The sequence below is a fragment of the Dama dama genome, chromosome 19, assembly GCF_033118175.1.
Source record: "Dama dama isolate Ldn47 chromosome 19, ASM3311817v1, whole genome shotgun sequence".
NCBI classification, from domain to species: domain Eukaryota; kingdom Metazoa; phylum Chordata; class Mammalia; order Artiodactyla; family Cervidae; genus Dama; species Dama dama.
Genome location: NC_083699.1, coordinates 44,885,583 through 44,905,911, shown reverse-complemented (window position 1 = coordinate 44,905,911; position 20,329 = coordinate 44,885,583). Strand labels below are relative to the sequence as shown.

The following is a 20,329-nucleotide window of genomic DNA, read 5'->3' as shown; positions in this document are numbered from 1 at the left end:
GAGAGTAACAATATTGCCAGAAGTGTTGAGGCCGTCCAAGTGAGGTTGGAAAAGAATTTCCAGACATAGAGCATTTCTTGAGGGAGTGAGTTTAGTAAGAACAAAGAGCAGAGATAATGTGGGCACTGCAAACGCGCAGGCTGACCTCCTGACAGGCCAGGGAGTGACAACAGTTTTCATGAGTTAATGGCCAGTTTTTAATAGCCTCAAGACCAAAAAAAAAAAAAAAAAAAAAATCCTGCTGGAAAGTCAGCGTTAGGTGATTAGTTACCATGCTATAGCTGACTACCAGACCAGGCACCTTTGCCTAATTTGGAGTCAGAAAGCTTGTTAGTGATGACCAGGGGCCTTTTGGCAACAGTTACAAAGGACTCAGTCAGCTCTGGAGGTGACCTTGGTTCTCAGCTCTCTTCTGTGGCCTTGGGGCAGGACTCCACAGGTAAGTCTCACATATGTTGCATGTATTGGCACTGCACAACTCACAGGATACTATTCCTATCATCACAAGCCAAAAGTGGCGGCTCTGTGTGACATCAAGGCTTTGTGGGTAAGTGAGGACTTTTCCTTGTGTAACAACAAACATAGCATGGAACAAAGAGTCTCACTAGTCCCCCCTCCAATCAGTTCTTAAACCTCTGAAAACTCCTGTGGCAGTATCTCTCGTGTAGAAATTCCTTCCCTCCAAAACTTTGTCTGAGTTAAGAATCTCTTATCTAGTTTCCCCAACTGAAGTCTCTTCAGTTTCTGCTTCTCTAGGTCCCTATGAATTTTATTGCTCAACTCTGATCATGTTCTGTCCATGGTCAGAAACTCTTCATATTCTAAATTATCTACCAAATAAAATGCATATCACTTAGAAAGGAATTTAAGACCCCTTGCAATGGCCACATGTGGCCTCATCTCAGACATTTCTCATCCTTGCACTCTCCAACGTAGCAAACTACTGTTCCCAGCACTGAGCAACTCACTTGTTATTCCCAGCATACAGGAACCGTTTTTCCACTTCAACACCTTTTTTCATGCTGTTTTCTCTATAATTGTTACTCTTATCTTTATATATCCAAATCCCACCTATTTCTCAATTAGGATGCCACTGAATGCCAAGTGAAAAGAGAGATCTCTTTTATCTACACATGCATCACACTCTACATATTCACCCTTTGTGTAGCAGGCAGCTCTTTTCACCTTGTATTATGATCTTGTAGTGTTTCAATTTCCTCCAGTGTCTATGCAACCCCACTTTAACTAGGAGCACGTTTGCTGAGGGTAGGGACAAAGCCTGGTTCATTTCATCTTCCCACTCTGCACCCAGAACAATGCCATGGTTGGGGCTTTGTAAGCAGCTGTGGCATGATTGAATAAAAAACATAATCACTGGGACATTTTGTTTTTATTTCTCCGTCTTTGTGTGTGAACATCTGTTTTCCATTCAATACAAAGAAGCTTAACTAAAACAATAGGACATGAATAAAAGCAACCAAAAGTATGAAGTATAGTGATTCCAAAGTTGTGCTTAATGAATTTGGCTCTCCGTGTGTATAGTAGATGTGGGGAGGTGTGCTGTGAAATTAGAAGGGCTAGGTATATTTTGCAAAGACCATTTCAGTATGTAGAGGACACTAGAAGTTTATTTGTGAATGCAAAGGCTCTCCTAGAAAGGTACTCAACTTAAGAGAAGAGAGAATCAAGCCAGGCAAATTTGTTTGAGGAACCAAACAATGGATACTGGGGAAGAGGGGGAAAGTTTAAGTATAATTAACTGTATATTTTTCAATCTGTTCTCTGGTTTCACCTTAATTTTATAAACTTTCGCAAGGGCCTGTGATGAAGAGAGAGAGAGAAAGGGCTAGAGATAGAGATGGGGAGAGAGAAAAGGATAGGAGTAGGGGCACAGATAGAGATAGAAGCCCACTCTGTGGTTGGTGTGTCAGGGTGTAATAAAAGCACAGTGGAGGGAATCCACCTGTGCCCTCTGTCACTTGGCTGAGAGGTGACTGTGTGAGCCTCAGAGTAAGATGCATTTTGCTAGTGGCTGATGGTGTCACACAGGTGTTATAAACAGTCTGAGTATGTCTCCAAATGGCTAAGGGAGCTAGAGAGTAGCTAAAAGAGACAGGATGGGGAGATGCGATTAGAGCATTTTATCCAGATTTATCCAGACTGCAATGAGATTGGTCTAATCTAGATTGCAGTCCTCTGCAACCAACTTCCAGGTGAAATGAAACCCACAGAAGCCTCACGGAAGCACCAGAGATCATCTGGGGCTGGTGGACTGTGGTCTGCAGAGGAGAGAAGAGCATGCTGGAGCACTCTGTGTATCTTCTCAGTGATCCAGGAGGGACTTCGGCCTGACAGTGCTTCTGTGACCCTGTTTATGACTACAGTCCTGGGTTTATGTGACCAGGGAAACATTGGTTACAAAGATAGGAGAGATACCTCTCCTGGCGGTGAAGGTGCATTTGGTGAAAGTATATGCAGGGACACTTAGGGATAAAGCACCCTGAGCAAACAGCTTGAAGTACAAGTACACGACAGATGGCTGGATGCACTTTCCTGAAAGCTGAGTCACTTCTCTCTTGATTCAGGCCAAGGTTAGTCTTGAGAATTGGTGCGAGGGCTCAATCAGCTGTGTCCTACTCTCTGCAACCGCATGGTCTGTAGCCCACCAGGCTCCTCTGTCCATGGGATTCTCCAGGCAAGAACACTGGAGTGGGTTACCATGCCCTCCTCCAGGGGATCTTCCAGACCCAGAGATTGAACCAGTGTCTCCCACCTTGGCAGGAGGATTCTTTTACAAACACTGAGCTACCTGGGAAGCCCTCAAGAATTGGATAAGGGCTTAAATAGCCTAGAAGAGTTGAACCACAATCCATGACTAATTGAAACTGGTTTGATCTGGGGACAGTTTTTTAAGTTCAGATCCTCCCTAGATAAATCCTATAACCTATTTGATCTGGATGCCAAGAGTCATCTTTGGGAAAGACCAAATATTTGTGTCTACCCACACCTCACCCTGGCATGGCAGGTGTCCCACGGCAAAGTGGGAGCTCAGGTCTGCACCTGGAGTCTGGGGGGTGGGACAGAGCTAGCCTTTGGGGGCATAGGAATAGCCATGCTAGCTGAGGTCGTGGGCTCTGGACCAGTACCCCATGTCTGACCTCATCAATGGGGTCAAGCAGTGCTCAGATAGATAAAGTCAATCTCAAAGGTGTCTCTTTCAGACAATGGCCTGTGGCAGCTAAGAGCATAAGCTTAGGAGTCAGGCAGGTTTTAACTCTAACCCAGACTTCTTTCATTTGTGATTTTGAGCAAATTACTATGTCTACATCTTACTTTCCCTGGCTATCGGCATGAGAATGTTATTTGTTACCTAATTTGTATCTGCATAATTTTAGAATGAATGAACTGATGAGTGCACGAGAAACTTGCAAGAATTGAATGAATCTGATTTTATTTTACTTAAAATGTAATTATCTATGATTTGCTAATTGTTTAAAATTATTTTCTTAGTTAATCTCCTTATTTATTTAAAATGAGATGTGGGGTAGCCTACTGCTGGCTTTTGTTTACAGAATCAGTTACTTGCACTTCTAAAGCCAAATTTCTTTTCAGACTTTATTTTGGAGCCCTTCTTGTCCTATTATCTGACTACTCTGAAGGACTGCTTTTTAGAATTGGCCCTTCCTGGATGACTTCTGAGTCTATAGAATCTCCCATGAGATGCAAAGGCCTGTGTAAATAGTGCAGATTCAGACATATTTGTAGGTAGTGTTTGGTTGATCTTTTTGCCCACTCTCTCCAAGGAATTGTCCACAGCACTTCATAAAGTTCTTTTTGAAACATGGTGCTCAAACTTGATCCATCATGAAAATCCCCAAGGAGCTTATTAGAAATAAAGTCTTGCACCCAAGTTCAGATATACTCTGAATCTCCAGAATGAGTCTTGAGGAATCGTAGCTTTGTCAAGCTCTCCAGGTGATTCTGATGATGAATCAGATTTATGAACTATAATCCTAAAAGAATAGCTTAGTTTATTTTTCCCAAATGTGCTCTCTTGCATTTGTCCTCATAGAGACTCATCTACATTTTTTTTTTTCTGCCATCTCCTGCAGTGTTGAGACATTTTGTGGCATATTTCCTTTGAAAATGCTATGTCACTGCCATATTCTTGACTCTATGTTAAAGAGCAGTTCCTGGTGGGAAGAAAGTGTGTTGACAGACTTCTCTCCCTTTGAGATGAGCTCATTTATCCCTGCTCTTTGTTAGAGTACTAAGTACTCCATTCTTGACAACACAATCACCTGCTGGCTAAGTTCAGTGGGAAAGCATTGCCACTAACCAAAAGGAAAAATGTAGAATGGTATTTAATACCTTATATTCTTGAAGTTAGTTTGAAAATATATGTATAACCTTCATTCCTTAAGATAGCCAATCTAATCCATCCTTTAGATGAGGAAAAAAAAGAATAACTGATCCTGGACCATGCCCATGTCTGAATATACTCATCTCTCCAACCAGATTAGATCATCTAGAATTGATTAATTGCTTTAGGACATGAATTTAGAGGGTTATATTCTTCTTAGGATAGATCCTGGGGCCCAGCTCACTTTAGAATGTCTAAGTCCATTTCTCATCTTTGTAACCATCCCATCTCATCCCAGCTGTTTTCTTTCTGGGGAAGCCTCTTATATTGACAATTGTTATTGAACCTCTGTTCTTTGAGCAGTGACAACATCAATTTTAGAAATGCCACTGTTCTTCTGGTCAGTGTCTTTATTTGGTCTCAATGGTCAATAACATTTTTAGCCATGAGGGGAGCAGAGATATGAGTTTAGTGTTCACCAAGGTATTGTTCTTGAAACCACAATTCTTAGATGGGACTTGAACCCAGCCACATCTCAGATAGGGGCTTGAGCCTATGATTCCTGACTTAAGAGGGGACTTAAACCCACTGTCTTTTAATTAAAACCATTCATGTAGTGTCAGGACTTACTGATGCTTGGGTTCCTTTGTCTTGGCCCAGAAAGAATTTAGCAAGAGGCAAAGTGATAGGTAACAAGTGGATTTAATAGTACAGGATGCTTAAGAGAGATACAAGTGGGCAGGCAAGAGAGTGTTGCTCTGAGAACTGAGAACTACAGTTTCATAATCAAAGGAAAAGTTGGGAGGAGGAGAAGATCACCTTTTTACTCATTCTTCAGTAGATGTTAAACTTCCAGCATCAGCTCCTCCTCCACACTAGGTGGGGGAGTTTTCTGTTCTACATGGTCAGCCTGGGACAGTCATGGAGTTATTCAAATCAGTAGAAAGGTGGTAACATATGCTAAAATATGGCAAATCATCTTTAAGTTTCAGTGTAATGAAGATTTTCTACTTTCAAATGTCACCTTTCCCCTATATTTTTGTTTTTAGTGTGTTCAGAGAGCATGTTCTAGGAATCATTAATTTACTGACCTCAACCATCAGGATACAGGCGTCATTGACTTGTTCTATAGTTTTGTTATTAGTTTCGTTGTTAAGCAAGCCTGCTTAATTTTGTTGCTGAGCAAATCTGTTTTCTTGAATGATCATTAACTTATAGAGGTCTTCCATACTTCTCTCTACTTATGATCCCCTAGTGAGATTAATCAACTACCCTGTCCCTTTATTCTGTCTCTGTCAATCTGACAGCACTGGGATATCTTTTTGACCACTAGTCAGACACTGGTAGGTGACTTAACCTGACAAATGCAGTTAGCAGTTGACAGTCATTCTCACTGACATTTCCAGCAGTCAGCTGACAAACCATGCACCTGGCAGTTTTTGTAGATTTGTTCTTGTGGCCAGTCATCTGGAAAGCCTTCCAGACTATGAAATTAAACAGACATTCTGGTCCTATCCTGCTACTAAACACACAGAGGGCTGGGACAATGTTGCTTAAACTTAGCCAGGCCTAAAGTCCTTGACGAGAGTCAATATATTTCCAGAAGCATAAAATGAGCTATTGAATTCTCCTGGAACAATCTTAATACCTTAGGCAGAAAGAATGGTTAGACCAAATTCAGAGAAGTTGAATGTAAAATTTTAAATTAGGGAGAGAAAAGGCTTTGAAATGTACTAGATAAGAGCCAGATGAAAGAAAGCAAAGATGAAATCTGTTTATCGGTAAATAATTCCCCATCTCTCCCCAAAAGAAATGAGTTCCTCCATAGATCCAGAATGGGGGTTACAAATAGGAACCCTTAGTTCTTTTCTGGAGTTGAACTCCCCAGAAACAGACACTAAGCCATGGATTCATATGCAAATATTTTATTGAGGAAATATTCCCAGGAGAAACTGGTGAGGGAGAAGATAACACAAAGGAGAATGTTATTTTTGGCAAAGTCTTAACCTCAACCCGATGCTATCAGGCAGCTTTAGAATGTAAACTTCACCTCTGTGTGCCAACTCTTAGCAAAGAAGAAGAGCTTCAGGCTTCAGCCTTAGTCATTGGTCAGGGCTGTTTGGGCCAGGTGGGTATGGGGGATAAACTCTAGGAACTTTTCTTTCTTTGCTGCTGCTGCTGCTAAGTCACTTCAGTCGTGTCTGACTCTGTGCTAGGGCAGGCTAAAGGGTTCAAGGGTAATCCTCTGCATAGAGTTGCAGGTACCTCAGAAGAAAACACATAATTGCATTGAAGAACATTCAAGGGGATTTAGACAGACCACGGATATCTCCTATAGTTCTATTTTACACTCTGCCATTGACCATCCTGAAGGGAAAACTCTGTAAGCATCTACCTAATCTGAAAAATGCAATAGTATAAAGCAGTTTCCCCAAGCAAGAAAAGAGTGATTTATTCATCTACAGTATTTATTGAACACTTGCCATTTCCTCCATTCCCTGAGCCAAGTACTTGGATTTGAAGATGAATGATTCTTTCCCTTGAGAGTGTTAAGAGCCATTATTGACTTATGTAAAATATGCTATGAGAATAGTCCCCAAATCATAGTCAGTGGACTCGAGGGCAGTGAGGGCCACAAAGTGTGGGACATATAAAGCATTAGGAAAATACTAGAGTATAATAGAGTAAATAAATAGAGTAAATATTATATAATAGAGTAAATAAATGAACACATTTAATGACTGAAGAGACAACATTTTAAAAATCTCAAACAGGAGCAATTAAATACAAATTTAATGCTTCAGTGACTCACAAAAAATCACTGTACCTGAACTGCATAAAGTAAGATTTACAATAAAGAAGAAGTAGAGCCTTGCATTAGATACAAATTCTCATATTTGACTCCCACAAGGGCCATGGAAGAACTAGGTCAGCTACCTAACTTGTGTCTCTGCCCTTACAGAGGGCAGATGGAGGGGCAGTAATGCCTAAAATAGGAGCAGAAATGAGAACCCCAGAGAAAAGCCATTAACAGAAGAGGAGGAGCCTTTTCCCAGTTGACCCGGTCACAGCAGTAAGTGGTCAAAGTGGAATATTTCTTTCCTTTTGATTCAAATACTCTAATCAGAAGTCCCTGGGCTGCCTTGTTCTATTACAAGTTCAGATATTCCAACAATCAATCATTTTCCAAAGTCAGAACCTCTGTCAAGAGTTTCTGAACCACCTAGTTTCTATAGGAGGAAGATACCTCAAACACTCCAGCTAAGTAATGGATGGTTTACGCATCCAATGACAAGCTATAATTTGAGCCTGTCCATGAGAGATGAGTTCGTCAACACTCCCTGGAACATGGGTCCTAAGAGAAACTGGAGGAAAGTGGAGAATACGGAAGATTTTGATTCCAGAGCATGGTTCCAGTAAACTGAGCTCCAGGACAATGTTCCAGTCTCGGTCATCACTAGATTTTCATCTGTGGGCCGAGAACAGTACTTTGCATATGGCAGCTTTTTATACTTGTGGGCAGAATTGAATTGAGAAGAGCTTAGGAGGTTGATGAGCTACGATTACAACTCCAAAGGCTACTTTTTGCCAGCCATGTAAATCCAACTTATGACCTAGAGAGTTCAGATTTCCATTCTTTGGCTTTAATTTGTGTGCTTAGTCATTCAGTTGTGTCTGACTCTTCGTGACCCCATGGACGGTAGCCCACCAGGCTCCTCTGTCTATGGAATTTCCAAGCAAGAATACTGGAGTGGGTTCCATTTCCTCCTACAAGGGATTTTCCAGACCCAGGGATCTAACCCATATCTCCTGCATTGGCAGGCAGTTTCTTTACCACTGCACCACCTGGGACGCCCAGGAATATTGAAATGGGTATCCTATCCCTTCTCCAGCCATTTATCCAGTGTTTACTTCCTTAGTTTTTCTTCAAAAAAGAATAAAACAGAGTGCACAATGCAAACTGAAATACTGTGTTTGGTAAGTGCAAATTTTAGTTTGTACTTGAAATGTTTTACCTAATTTGAATATCTTTAAAATCAGATATATTTTTCTTTTCAATTTTCAATTGTTCATTATAAAACTAAAGAGTGGGTTAAGAAAATAAAATTTTACGTCACTTGGAACAGTTTGATAATTGCCCAAATTTTACCTTTCACAGCAGTTTTGGTTTTATTAAAATTCATGTATTAGTTACCATATCACTATTAATTACAATGCATGAATTTTTTCTTCTGTAAAAATACATTAATAAAATTTTAAAACATTCTCTCTCCTCAGGCACAGTAATATTTATTTATTTTTTTATTTTAAAAACACTTTACTGGTGTAATTACATATACAAAATCCAATAAAATATTATGTTGGCCTCTATGTTTATTTTCTGTTTGTTGTTCTCACAAATTGAAAATCATTTGTCACATAGAGAAGGATGCAAAAATAATAAAGTGCTCAACAAGGACAAATACATTATAGCATCACTTATATGTGGAATCTAATGAATACAACAAATTTGTGAATAAGACAGAAATGAAAAATGCTCACAGATATAGAGAACAAACTAGTGGTTGTCAGTGGGGAGAGGGAAGGGGAAGGGGCAACTTAGGTGAGTAAGAGGTACAAACTATTAGGTATAGAACAAGCTACAAGGATGTATTGTATAACATAGGGATTAGAATCAATATGTTATGATGACTACAAATGGAGTATAATTTTAAAAATTGTGAATCACTACATTGTACACCTGTAACATATAATATTGTACCGCAACTGTACTTCAAATAAAATAAAATAAAAAATAAAAACTATCTGCTCTAGGTGCCAAATACACCAGGCCCCCAGTACTGCATCGCTACCGCCAGTCCTGTGGCCCTGTCCCTGTGGACACAGGTCTGGGCACACTGACTTCCTTCCTGGCACTCAGCTTAAGCATTTGGACACTTGCTATATTCCCTTTACCCAGAGCTCTCTTGGCCCAGATAGCCATATGCCTTCAGTTCAGTTCAGTTTAGTCACTCAGTCGTGTCCAACTCTTTGTGACCCCATGGGCTGTAGCATGCCAGGTTTCCCTGTCTATCACCAACTCCTGGAGCTTACTCAAACTCATGTCCATTGAGTCAGTGATGCCATCCAACCATTTCATCCTCTGTCATCCCCTTCTCCTCCTGCCTTCAATCTTTCCCAACATCAGAGTCTTTCCAAAAGAGTCAGTTCTTCACATCATGTGGCCAGAGTATTGGAGTTTCAGCTTCAGCATCAGTCCTTCCAATGAATATTCAGGACTGATTTTCTTTAGGATGGACTGCTTGGATCTCCTTGCAGTCCAAGGGACTCTCAAGTGTCTTCTCCAACACTACAGTTCAAAATCATTGATTCTTCAGCTTTCATCTTTTTCTTTTTTTTTTTTTATAGTCCAACTCAGATCCATACATGACTACTGGAAAAACCATAGCTTTGACTAGATGGACCTTTGTTGGCAAAGTAATGTCTCTGCTTTTTAATATGCTGTCTAGGTTGGTCATAACTTTCCTTCCAAGGAGTAAGTATCTTTTAATTTCATGGTTGCAGTCATCATCCACAGTAACTTTGGAGCCCAAAAAATAAAGTCTCTCAGTGTTTCCACTGTTTCCCTATCTATTTGCCACGAAGTGATGGGACCAGATGCCATGATATTAGTTTTCTGAATGTTGAATTTTAAGCCGACCTTTTCACTCTCCTCTTTGACTTTCACCAAGAAGCTCTTTAGTTCTTCTTTGCGTTCTGTCATAAGAGTGGTGTCACCTGCATATCTGAGGTTATTGATATTTCTCCCAACAATCTTGATTCCAGCTCGTGTTTCATTCAGCCCAGCATTTCTCATGATGTATTCTGCATTTAAGTTAAATAAGCAGGGTGACAACTTACAGCCTTTACCTACTCCTTTCTCAATTTGGAGCCAGTCTGTTGTTCCATGTCCAGTTCTAACTGTTGCTTCTTGTTCTGCATACAGATTTCTCAGGAGGCAGGTCAGGTGGTCTGATATTCCCATCTCTTTAAGAATTTTCCACAGTTTTTTGTGATCCACACAGTCAAAGGTTTTGGTCTAGTCAATAAAGCAGAAGTAGATGTTTTTCTGGAACTCTTTTGCCATTTTGATGATCCAACGATGTTGGCAATTTGATCTTTGGCTCCTCTGCATTTTCTAAATCCAGCTTGAACATCTGGACATTCATGATTCATGTACTGTTGAGGCCTGGCTTGAAGAATTTTGAGCATTACTTAGATAGTGTGTGAGATGAGTACAATTACACGGTAGTTTGGACATTCTTTGGGATTAACTTTACTTGGGATTGGAAAACTGACCTTTTCCAGTCCTGTGACCACTGCTGAATTTTCCAAATTTGCTGACATATTAAGTCAGCATAATCCTTTAGAATAGCATCATCCTATCATCATAACATCATCCTTTAGGATTTGAAATCCTCAACTGGAATTCCATCATCTCCATTAGCTTTGTTTGCAGTGATGCTTCCTAAGGCCCACTCGACTTCACATTCCAGGATGTCAGGCTCTAGGTGATTGATCACACCTTCGTGATTATCTGGGTCATGAAGATCTTTTTTGTATCATTTTTCTGTGTATTCTTGTCACCTGTTCTTAATATCTTCTGCTTCTGTTAGGTCCATACCATTTCTGTCCTTGTCACCTTGTCAGTATATCTTCCCTGCCCAATTTATTTAAAATACAGCTCCACATCTCCTTCTGTTTTCTGCCCCCTCACTCCAGACACCTCTGACATGCTTAGTCCCATTTTAACCTTATTTCCCTTCACAGCCATGTCATTATTTCCCCAATTGTGAATTTTACTCATTTACTTGTGTTGTCAATCTTTTCCCAATGTACTGTCATCTCCATGGGCAGTGACTTTTGTCTGCTTTGACCCCTACTGTCCTTCCAACACCTTGAACAGAACCTTCTAGAAAGGAAGCCCCCAGTAAGTATTTAACAAATTCATGAAATATGAAATAAAGCAATTGGATCTGATACTGCTACTGCTAAGTCACTTAAGTCGTGTCCGACTCTGTGCGACCCCATCCCTGGGATTCTCCAGGCAAGAACACTGGAGTGGGTTGCCATTTCCTCCTCCAATGCATAAAAGTGAAAAGTGAAAGTGAAGTCACTCAGTCATGTCTGACTCTTTGCGACCCCATGGACTGCAGCCTACCAGGCTCCTTCATCCATGGGATTGTCCAGGCAAGAGTACTGGAGTGGGGTGCCATTGCCTTCTCCGGATCTGATAATGGGTAGGTAAATCTGATGTAAGTAAAATTTTATGCATGTGTATAGATAGGTGTATTATTCTTGGGAGGAGAAAAGTTCCCTAATTTTCAAAGTTCTCTGTAACCCACCAAAGTGAATAAGTTCCTTGATGAAAGATATTTGTCATTCCTTTGCTTTCAACGATTCTGAGCTCTTCTCGCTTTTCCAGCCATTTCTCCATCTGTCCCCTCTGGCTTATTTCATTTTTTTCCCCTAAAGCAGAGTCACATTTTTGACTCTTTCTTTACTCGACTGTGAAATCACTAAGGACAGGATTGTGCTGCGGGCTCAGTCATTCAGTTGTGTTTGACTCTTTGCAACCCCATAGACTGTTGCCCACCAGGCTCCTCTGTCTATGGAATTTCCCACTCCCATACTGGAGTGGGTTGCCATTCCTCCTCCAAGGGATCGTCCAGACCCAGGGAGCAAACCCATGTCTCCTGCATTGGCAGGCAGATTCTTTACCATTGAACCACCTGGGAAGCCCCAAAGACAGGATGAGAGCGATTCGTTTTCACACCTCCTTCAGTCCTAACCCTGATCTGAGCACTCAGAAGTTGTTTGCTAAATGAATTAACAGGATGGAGAGAAGCTGAGGGGTAAAAAGGGAAGGTCCCTGTTTACAGTTTAGGTTCGTTTTTTGTCCTCAGATAGGATACAGTTTTATTTCTACTCATCTAAGTTTTGACACAATCACCAAATTCTCCTTTTGCTGATGATTTCTGAACAGAAATTTAAAGTAGAGAGTGGGAAAGACAAAGCATACCTTCACCATATTTGTGTTTCCTAAATGGAGCTCCCTCTGCCCTGATTTGTTCTGTGGGAAAAGTGTGGGTTGTTTTAGTGAAGTGAAGTTTGGGGGTGGAAGGAGCAAGTTTTGGGCAGGTCTGCCTCTGAGCAGACTGAGTGCCATTAGAGTGGACATTTGCCTACATTCTGGAATCCATATTTCAGAGAGAAGATTAGTCATGTATAGAAATTCAAATTATCTTCTTAACATTGTGGTCATTACAGAGTGCTTATAAGGTCCTTCAAACAGATATCATGTTAATAAGATTAGAACTAGTAGTAAGACCCCTGGAAAGTCTAGCTGTGTAATAGGAATGAAATGGAATGTTGTCGGTATTGGATGAGATTCCTGTAGGTTGTTGGAGCCTGTTTCGTGGAGGAATCATAGGGTGTGGCGTGCCCTGTGATATAATATAATATAATGATAACAGGGCCTCTTATGTATGCTCCTCCTTAGCTTGCAATAACCCAGGCCGCCCTCACTTCCTCTTGTGTTGCAGTCATCTCTACATGGCCTCGCCACTTTCATCAGACTCTGAGTCTTCTGAGGAAAAGAATATGATCTGATACACTGCTTTATCCCTCACTGGGATCATCACAGGGTCTGTGTGGAAGTCTTAGCTCTTCAAAGACTGCTAATGATCACCAAGTTCATATCTTCTTCTTGGCACATAGGCAGACTGCATACCCTAATCATCTTGCAGTTAGGTGTGGTCATCTGACCCAGTTCTAGCCAATCTTTTGGCACAAGTGCAAAATGTTTCTTCTAGGACTAGTCTGTAGACACCTTCATTAACTCTTCCCCATCTTTCATACAATCATATCAACCTCAGACAGCTTGTGTTGAAGATGGTGGAGATGCAGGATGGAAGAACCCAGCTTCAGAATCATTGTTTGGAGGAAACTCCCCTCTATTACTCCACCAATGCCCTCCCATTATTACAGACTTAGACCCACACTTCTGCTGTGTTAAACCACTGAAAATTGTTACAGTTGTGGTTATTATAGCAGTCAACTTACCTTAACTAAACGTTCTTGCCCATGTAGGTGTTCAACAATGTTTGTGCAATGGGATGCTTCAGAAAGGCTCCAGTGCAGTAGAGAAATCTAGATAAAGTATCTAAATCCACACTAATTTTCCCTCTAGGTCATGGGGAAGTGGGGAGAATGAATCTTGTCCCTGCCGTGTAAGAGTGTGATGCATGGTTCTAATACACTCCACACTGCCTGTTGCTTCTTCATTTCTAGGCCTCACGGACTAGAGGTGGAGACATTTCCTCTACCTCAATCCATGTAATCCCCCATGTCCTTCACCTGTCCAGAACCACGGCAGAGTTCTAGAGAAAATACAGCAGGAAAGGAAGAAGTATTTCCAGGTTGAAATAAACTGGACTAGAACCAAGAGATCTGGCTCTGTGTCCTGGATCTCCCAGTATTTTGCTGTGTAGCTTTGAGCAAACAACTTCCATCTCTGCATTTCTTATTCATTTTCTGGAAATTATATTTTGGTTAAGGATTGTCCAGGGAGATACTCTCTGTCATTTACTTCCTCTGGCTTCACTGTGGACAGAAAGACCCTTTCAAGAGCTAAGACTTAGCTTTAAGGGTGTTAATCACTTCCTCAGGTCCTTGTGTGAAGTGAATATTTCACTCTATTTTTCTTTTGTTTCCTCATTTGTCTCTTCCTTTCCTTCCTGTCTCTGGAGTGAGTGAGTGAGTGAGTGCTATGTTGATTCAGTCGTGTCTGACTCTTTGCAGCCCCGTGGACTATATGGCCCATCAGGCTCCCTTGTCCATGGGATTCTCCAAGCAAGAATACTGGAGTGGGTGGCCATGCCATCCTCCAGGGGATGTCCCCAACCCAGAAATCAAACCCAAGTCTCCTGCAGCTCCTACATTGCAGGTGATGTCTCTGGAGGGCCCTACCTTACAGCATGTGATACTTACAACTTCTCATGAGTAAGAAGTTTGCCTTTTTGGTTCATCAGGATGACTGTGTTCTGCTTCCAGTCACAGGCAATCAGGAATCTGGCCTCTCCAGATGGAAAAGATTGGAAGAGTGTCAGCTTAAGTGGTAACCTCTACCTCCTGAACTCCATGACTAAACAACCCCTAGGAGGTCCTCCCACCAAGACTGAGTCAACTTCCTTGCTATCCTCACCCACACACTACTAGCCACCACCCCCCACTACATAAACAGTAGGTGGTTCTTCCTCTCGTGGGCCTTCAAGGAGCTGGCTAAGCTACTGAGGTGTGACTGGCTCTCTCTTGCTTATGGGCGTCTCTCAGCAGATCCTTTAAGCTTTAATATCTGTTGCAAGTCCTCCAGGAGGTAGGATTTAAACCAGGAGTGATTATTTTCTTACAGAGCATGTCCTCTGGTGGCTGAAGCAAGGGCTCAGTACTTATCGAACTTCATGATCAACCAGTTTAACTCGGTTTAGAAGCTCTTCGTGGCAGGCACATCTGTTTTCATTCCAAGCTCATTATCCAATATTCTTCCTCATTCCCTCGGTTCTCAAGCCTAACTCTGATATCTCTCCGTATCCCCAAATAAGCTATATTTTCTCACCTCTCTTGAACATTTTCACACATTTTATGTTTCTGTCTCTGGTCAAGAGTGTGCTCACCATCCACCACTGTCCCTTATTCCTTCCACCTAGTTAACATGTGCTCATATTTGAGATGTCAGATAGGTGTCACTTCCTTCAGGAAGCTGTTGTTATCCCATTAAGCCTGAGTTTGATGCCCTTCCTATTTAAGAGGCTGTTTACTTGACTATACCCAAGCAACTGTAAATGCCCTTGGAGTGGTGACTTTCTCTTTTTCACCACTGACTCCTAAGAGTTCAGCACAGTGTCTGGAATATCTGTTGTTCAACTCATAATTGCTGAGTAAAAGTTGAATGGAGCTGCTATGAGTGTTATATTTTGTATCTTTGGGCTGTAATAGAAATCACAAACAGTGACTTTTTAGGAACATTTAATTATATGTTTAACAAGGTGTCTAGAGCTAGGTGGTCCCAGGGTAGCACTGTGGCTCAGTGGAATTGTAAGGATCTAAGCTCTTTTATCCTTTTCTCTACCATCATTAACTTGACTATTTTCATCTTCTTCATGATCTAAAGATGGCTGTCATGCATGGAGTATTGCATTTTCATGTATCAGTTTTAAAGGAAGGAAGAAAAAAGTTCTCTCTCTTTTGTCAATAGGACATTCTTTCCCAGAAGACTCCAGCTGTCTTTCCCTTGTATTTTACTGCAGAGAACTGGGTCCTGTGCCCAGTGGAAGACACGTCATGACTCATCTTTAGTGCTTTTACCTGAAGCCATGCTGCCTAGAGTAGGACTATTTCTAGCAAAGTATATGAGTAGATAACTGATCAGTAAGAAGTGAATGTTGACTGTCCTTCAAGTCTTTCATTAGGTTTTACTAAAATGGTGGGCTCTTTTTTCTGAGTCAGCTCTACTTTAGATGGGTGTCACTTAAAATGCAACACTTGTGATGGCATGTTCTTCTTTCAGTAGCCCCTCTGGCATGAAATGCTATAGTTGTCTGTTTATTCTCATCAGCCACTTTTTTCCTGAGGCAGAAAACATACTGACCTCTCCTGAACTTCAGCATGGGCAATGGTGCCCCCTCAAGGCAATCAACAAGTATCATCTTCCAGTATATTCATTCCTAGAAAATTTTCTTCCATGGCCAAAGCTGCAAGAATTTTGTTCAGTTATTGCATCCTGATATTACTGCACCAGGACTAGATGGAACAAAAAGGCAATAAGATGATAAAAATTTTTATTGTGAGCAAATGAACCAATTCCTGAATAGATCACAATGCACCTAAGTTTTTGTTAAAATATAAAATTCAGGGGTGATTATACAATTGTTGAAATCTAGATGACATTCCCAATATTTAGCCTTTCTAGATCCATCTACTTTTTTAAATCTGAAAACTTTTTAAACTAAAAAGTGAAAGTGAAAGGAATATATTTTATTATTACACTTTACTTTTAGAAAGCTTGTTTCTTCTTTGTGTGATGATGATGATCTCTTATGGAGTGTGACACATGCTATAGCTGGACTTTTATCAACATTACCTTAGATCTTCATGTCAACTCTATCCTTCCTATTGACATGTTATATAATAGAAATCTACAGTTCAGATTTTAAGTGATTTGTCCAGAGTCATCAGTAGAGCAGGGATTAGAATTCAGATTTTCCCAATTCTAAAATGATCCCTACATTCCTTGTCAGGAACCAAAACCCGTTCCTTCAATTTTCATGGTCACAATATGCTCATTACTTTCCGAAAGTCCATAAGGTTTTCAGTCATCTGTCACTGGTTAATCCTTCTGTCTCAGGTTTTTGGCAAAATGACCATTCACATTGATTGGCTGAGATATTTATGGACAGCACATGAAATGATTTATCTTTCTAGTTCAACAGTTTGAGTCTGGAGGCACTTATACCTAGCTCGGCAAGTAAATACTAAGAATTAAAAAAAAAAAAAAAAAAGGATTAACAGGCCAATCCTGTGGCTGAGGAAAGTATTTCCTCTCTTTCCTTTGTTAGTCTAATAGGTAAGGCGTGTGCTAAGAGATTTTAAAAGCTCCTGAGAACAGCAATGACAAGTAGTGATTGTTCTGAATTCACTGAAGCCCTGGCGGGTTTGACATTTCCTCAGGGAATTAACTTGGCGGTCCTGTTCAGATGGAGGAGGAGAGTAGAAAGGACCATCAGGCTTTGCTCAACCCAGGAGAGGAGAACGAACTGGTGAGTCTTCCCTTTTTTTTATTATCGTTTCTCAAAAGTGTCTGAGCCTGTAGGCTACTTGGGGTGGTGCTGACTTTAGGAGCTGGAGAGGTTGAAGTCTGATAAGGCTCCTGGAGATCCACAAGGCACACTTTTACAGCAGGGGAACCTTCAGGGAAGAGAAAGTTGTGTCTTCTAGATGACGACCGTGTGTCTTTTAGCTCTTGCCATCCTGACGTGCTTTGATTGGACCCGTGAAGTTCCCTCCTCAGACATTTTGCAGAGTAATGGCTGTACACACCCACAGGGTACTACTGATGGAGGTGTTCCCACTTATCATCTGGCACTCTATATAGTTAGACAAATGCAGGCAAAAAATGGAAGTCTTTTTTAAAAAATTTCTTTTATTTTTAGTGCTCTGGGCTGAAATCATGCCTTACAAGAGCCAAGAGAGAGATTTTAAGCACCAAGTATTGAAGAAGGACTAGAGTGTGACCATATTAAAAAAAAAAAAATGTTCTCACTTTTTGGATTCTTTTTCCCCACTGCCCCTTCCACCAAACACATATAAATCTTGAAAAGTAATTATGAAAAGCTCGAAAACTCCTACAGTATCTCTTTGGTACTGAAGACTTCACATTTATTATTTTATTTGATCCTCAGAACTCATGGAAGGAATTAATCCTATTTCATAGACAAGAAACATGAGAGAGACTTGGGAGGTTAAGCAACTTGCCCAAGGTCCTCAGCCTCCAAGGACCAGCCTAGGAAGCCAGTCCACTCCTCCCCGCTCCACACCCGTGCTGTTTACACTCTAGCCAGGCAGTGAGAAATGGGGATTAAGAAAAAGAGGGGATGGAATAGAGAGGGTGCACTGAAGGGCAGAAAGGAATCTAGAGGACAGGGTTCATACATCCAAAGGGTATCAATTTTCTGCCTGGTTCTCCTGGTTCCCTATGAAATCTGTGGGAAATTCATATCCACTCTCTTCCCACTTACTGTGTTTGTGAACCTATGGAAAATAAATGTCATTTATACCTGCACTGGCCACACATGGTTTTAGAGAAATTGTTGCCGTTTAGTCTCTTAGTCATGTCCAACTCTTTTGCAATCCCATGGAGCCTGCCAGGTTCCTCTGTCAGAGAGATTTCTCAGGCAAGAATACTGGAATGAGTTGCCATTTCTTGACCCAAGGGTTGAACCCTTGTCTCCTGCATTGGCAAGCAAATTCTCTACCACTGAGCCACCAAGAAAGCCCCTTTAGAGAAGTAGCTGATTCCAGCTGAAATGTGCTTTAGTGTGTTAATAAAACTACACATAGGCTTTTGAAAGCTTACTAAAAACAAAGTGTAAAATATCTCATGAATAATTTTTATATTGGTTACACATTGAAGTAACAATGTTTTGGATAGGTTAGGTTAAATAAAACATTATGAAAATTAATTTCACCTGCTTTTTTTTGTTTTAACTTCTTCAATATGGCTTCTGGGAAACTGAAATTACAAAAGTGGCTTACATCAGTGGCTTGTATTTTTCTGCCCCACAGATCTTGACAGCGATATAGTGTTCTAAAATCCTCGGACTGCAGGGATGCAAAGAACTAAAACTTACTCACTGTGTTCACTACCGAACAACTCTGTACCAGGTCTGCTGCTTTTTTTCAGTATGAGCGTGAAAAAAAAAAAAAAAAAAATCTCTGTTTTCTCTTCATTGTTCTCTAACTCAGTGCTGTATTTTTAAAGTTTAGAGTCTAGTGTTTTACTTCTATTAACCACACAGGAGGCATGGGTATCAAAGGATTAAATAGCAGGAGTCGCTTTTCATTTTTGGTGAAGAAATTGTTTGGTGATCAAACAATTCTAGCAAAATCCACCAAAAAAAACCTCTGTTAGGAACTCCCACTAGGTTTACCTCATTGTCAGGGCATCTTGGGGAGGGGGAGAAGGAGCGGCTGTTGATCTCTTCTTCATAAATCTTACTCAAGAATTTAGGCAGAGAGCACATATGCAAATCCTACTCAGGTGAGTCAGGAAACTTGGCTAGTAGGCAAGCTACAGGGGTGACCTAGGTCCACAACTGACAGGAAGCTGCCACCTGCCTCCAGGCAATTGCCATTCTAGATGTCGCAGGCCCAGCGCTCTCAGATCTTTTGAGTTTGAAAGAAAAGCCAGAGATCTGTATGCTTATGTAAAATAGTCTTACGATAAACTCTGGAATTTTTTTTTTCTTAGATAATTAGTAGGCCAATTCAACCAAGGCCTGGTCTAACCCCAGCCTTTGCAACCTCTCAGCACCTGTTCTTCCTTTCCCAAAGGTTTCCCAGGGCCCAGACTTGACTTCTTGCAGTCATCGTTTCCAGTGAACAAGCACTGTGATTGTGTGAGAGGGTGTGAGGTGGAAACTACCTCCGTGGGTGGAGGGGGCCTGTGAGGTGATCCACGTGCAGTCTTGGGTCATTTTCCTGAGCTCATCTCAGATACGAGGTGTGGCTGGAGTATCACAGTTGAACCTTGCCTTCCCATCTCCTGTTCTCCAGCCCCTGCTCCTCCACATACTTCCTTTGTGGGCACTGTGCTGGGTGTTTGATAAGCAATACTTCATGTCCCCCTCACAACAGCTCCTGTGATAGGTACCGTCACTGTACAGGCCTTGACTGCCCTCCCCAACCTCCTGCCTCCCGCTCCCCACCCCCACACCACCACCTGGCTCCAATGGTCTCTTGTTCCTTCACTTTTCCCCCAAAAGCATCTCCTTTCTTCTGCCCAAGTGTTTCATCAGCCTCTCCATTTGCGGTCAGCTTTTCTTGTCTTCTCTTGTGATCTTCTCAGGACCCCGCTGTTTCACTCAGAGCCCGCAGCATCCTTCACAACCACAGAACCTCGCTGAGTCTGGAGTCTGTACAGTTCATGCCTAATGGATAGGGATTTGTTCTCAGGCAGACCTGGGCTTTGATTCTGGTCCTGTTGGGTAAGTTATTTAACCTCGCTGAGTTATTTGTCAAATGAGGCTAGTAATACCAACCATTTGGAATTGTGGTGAGGATGAGAGGAGGTAAGACTGCCTTTCCAAAAATATCTTCTGTTGTACAATATTGTTAATAGCATTTATTATATAAAAACTTTCCCTTTTC

The 20,329-nt window shown here is 41.3% G+C and overlaps 1 protein-coding gene across 1 annotated transcript in view; it reads left to right on the top strand.

Moving 5' to 3' along the window:
• The first annotated feature begins 336 nt into the window (after positions 1 to 336).
• Positions 337 to 20,329, top strand: part of ATP13A5 (ATPase 13A5) — a 127,450-nt gene continuing 107,457 nt past the window's right edge. The window contains exons 1-2 of the mRNA XM_061168024.1: positions 337 to 439; positions 486 to 547. Coding sequence (XP_061024007.1) covers positions 337 to 439; positions 486 to 547 — 165 coding nt within the window. The remainder of the gene's footprint in view (positions 440 to 485; positions 548 to 20,329) is intronic.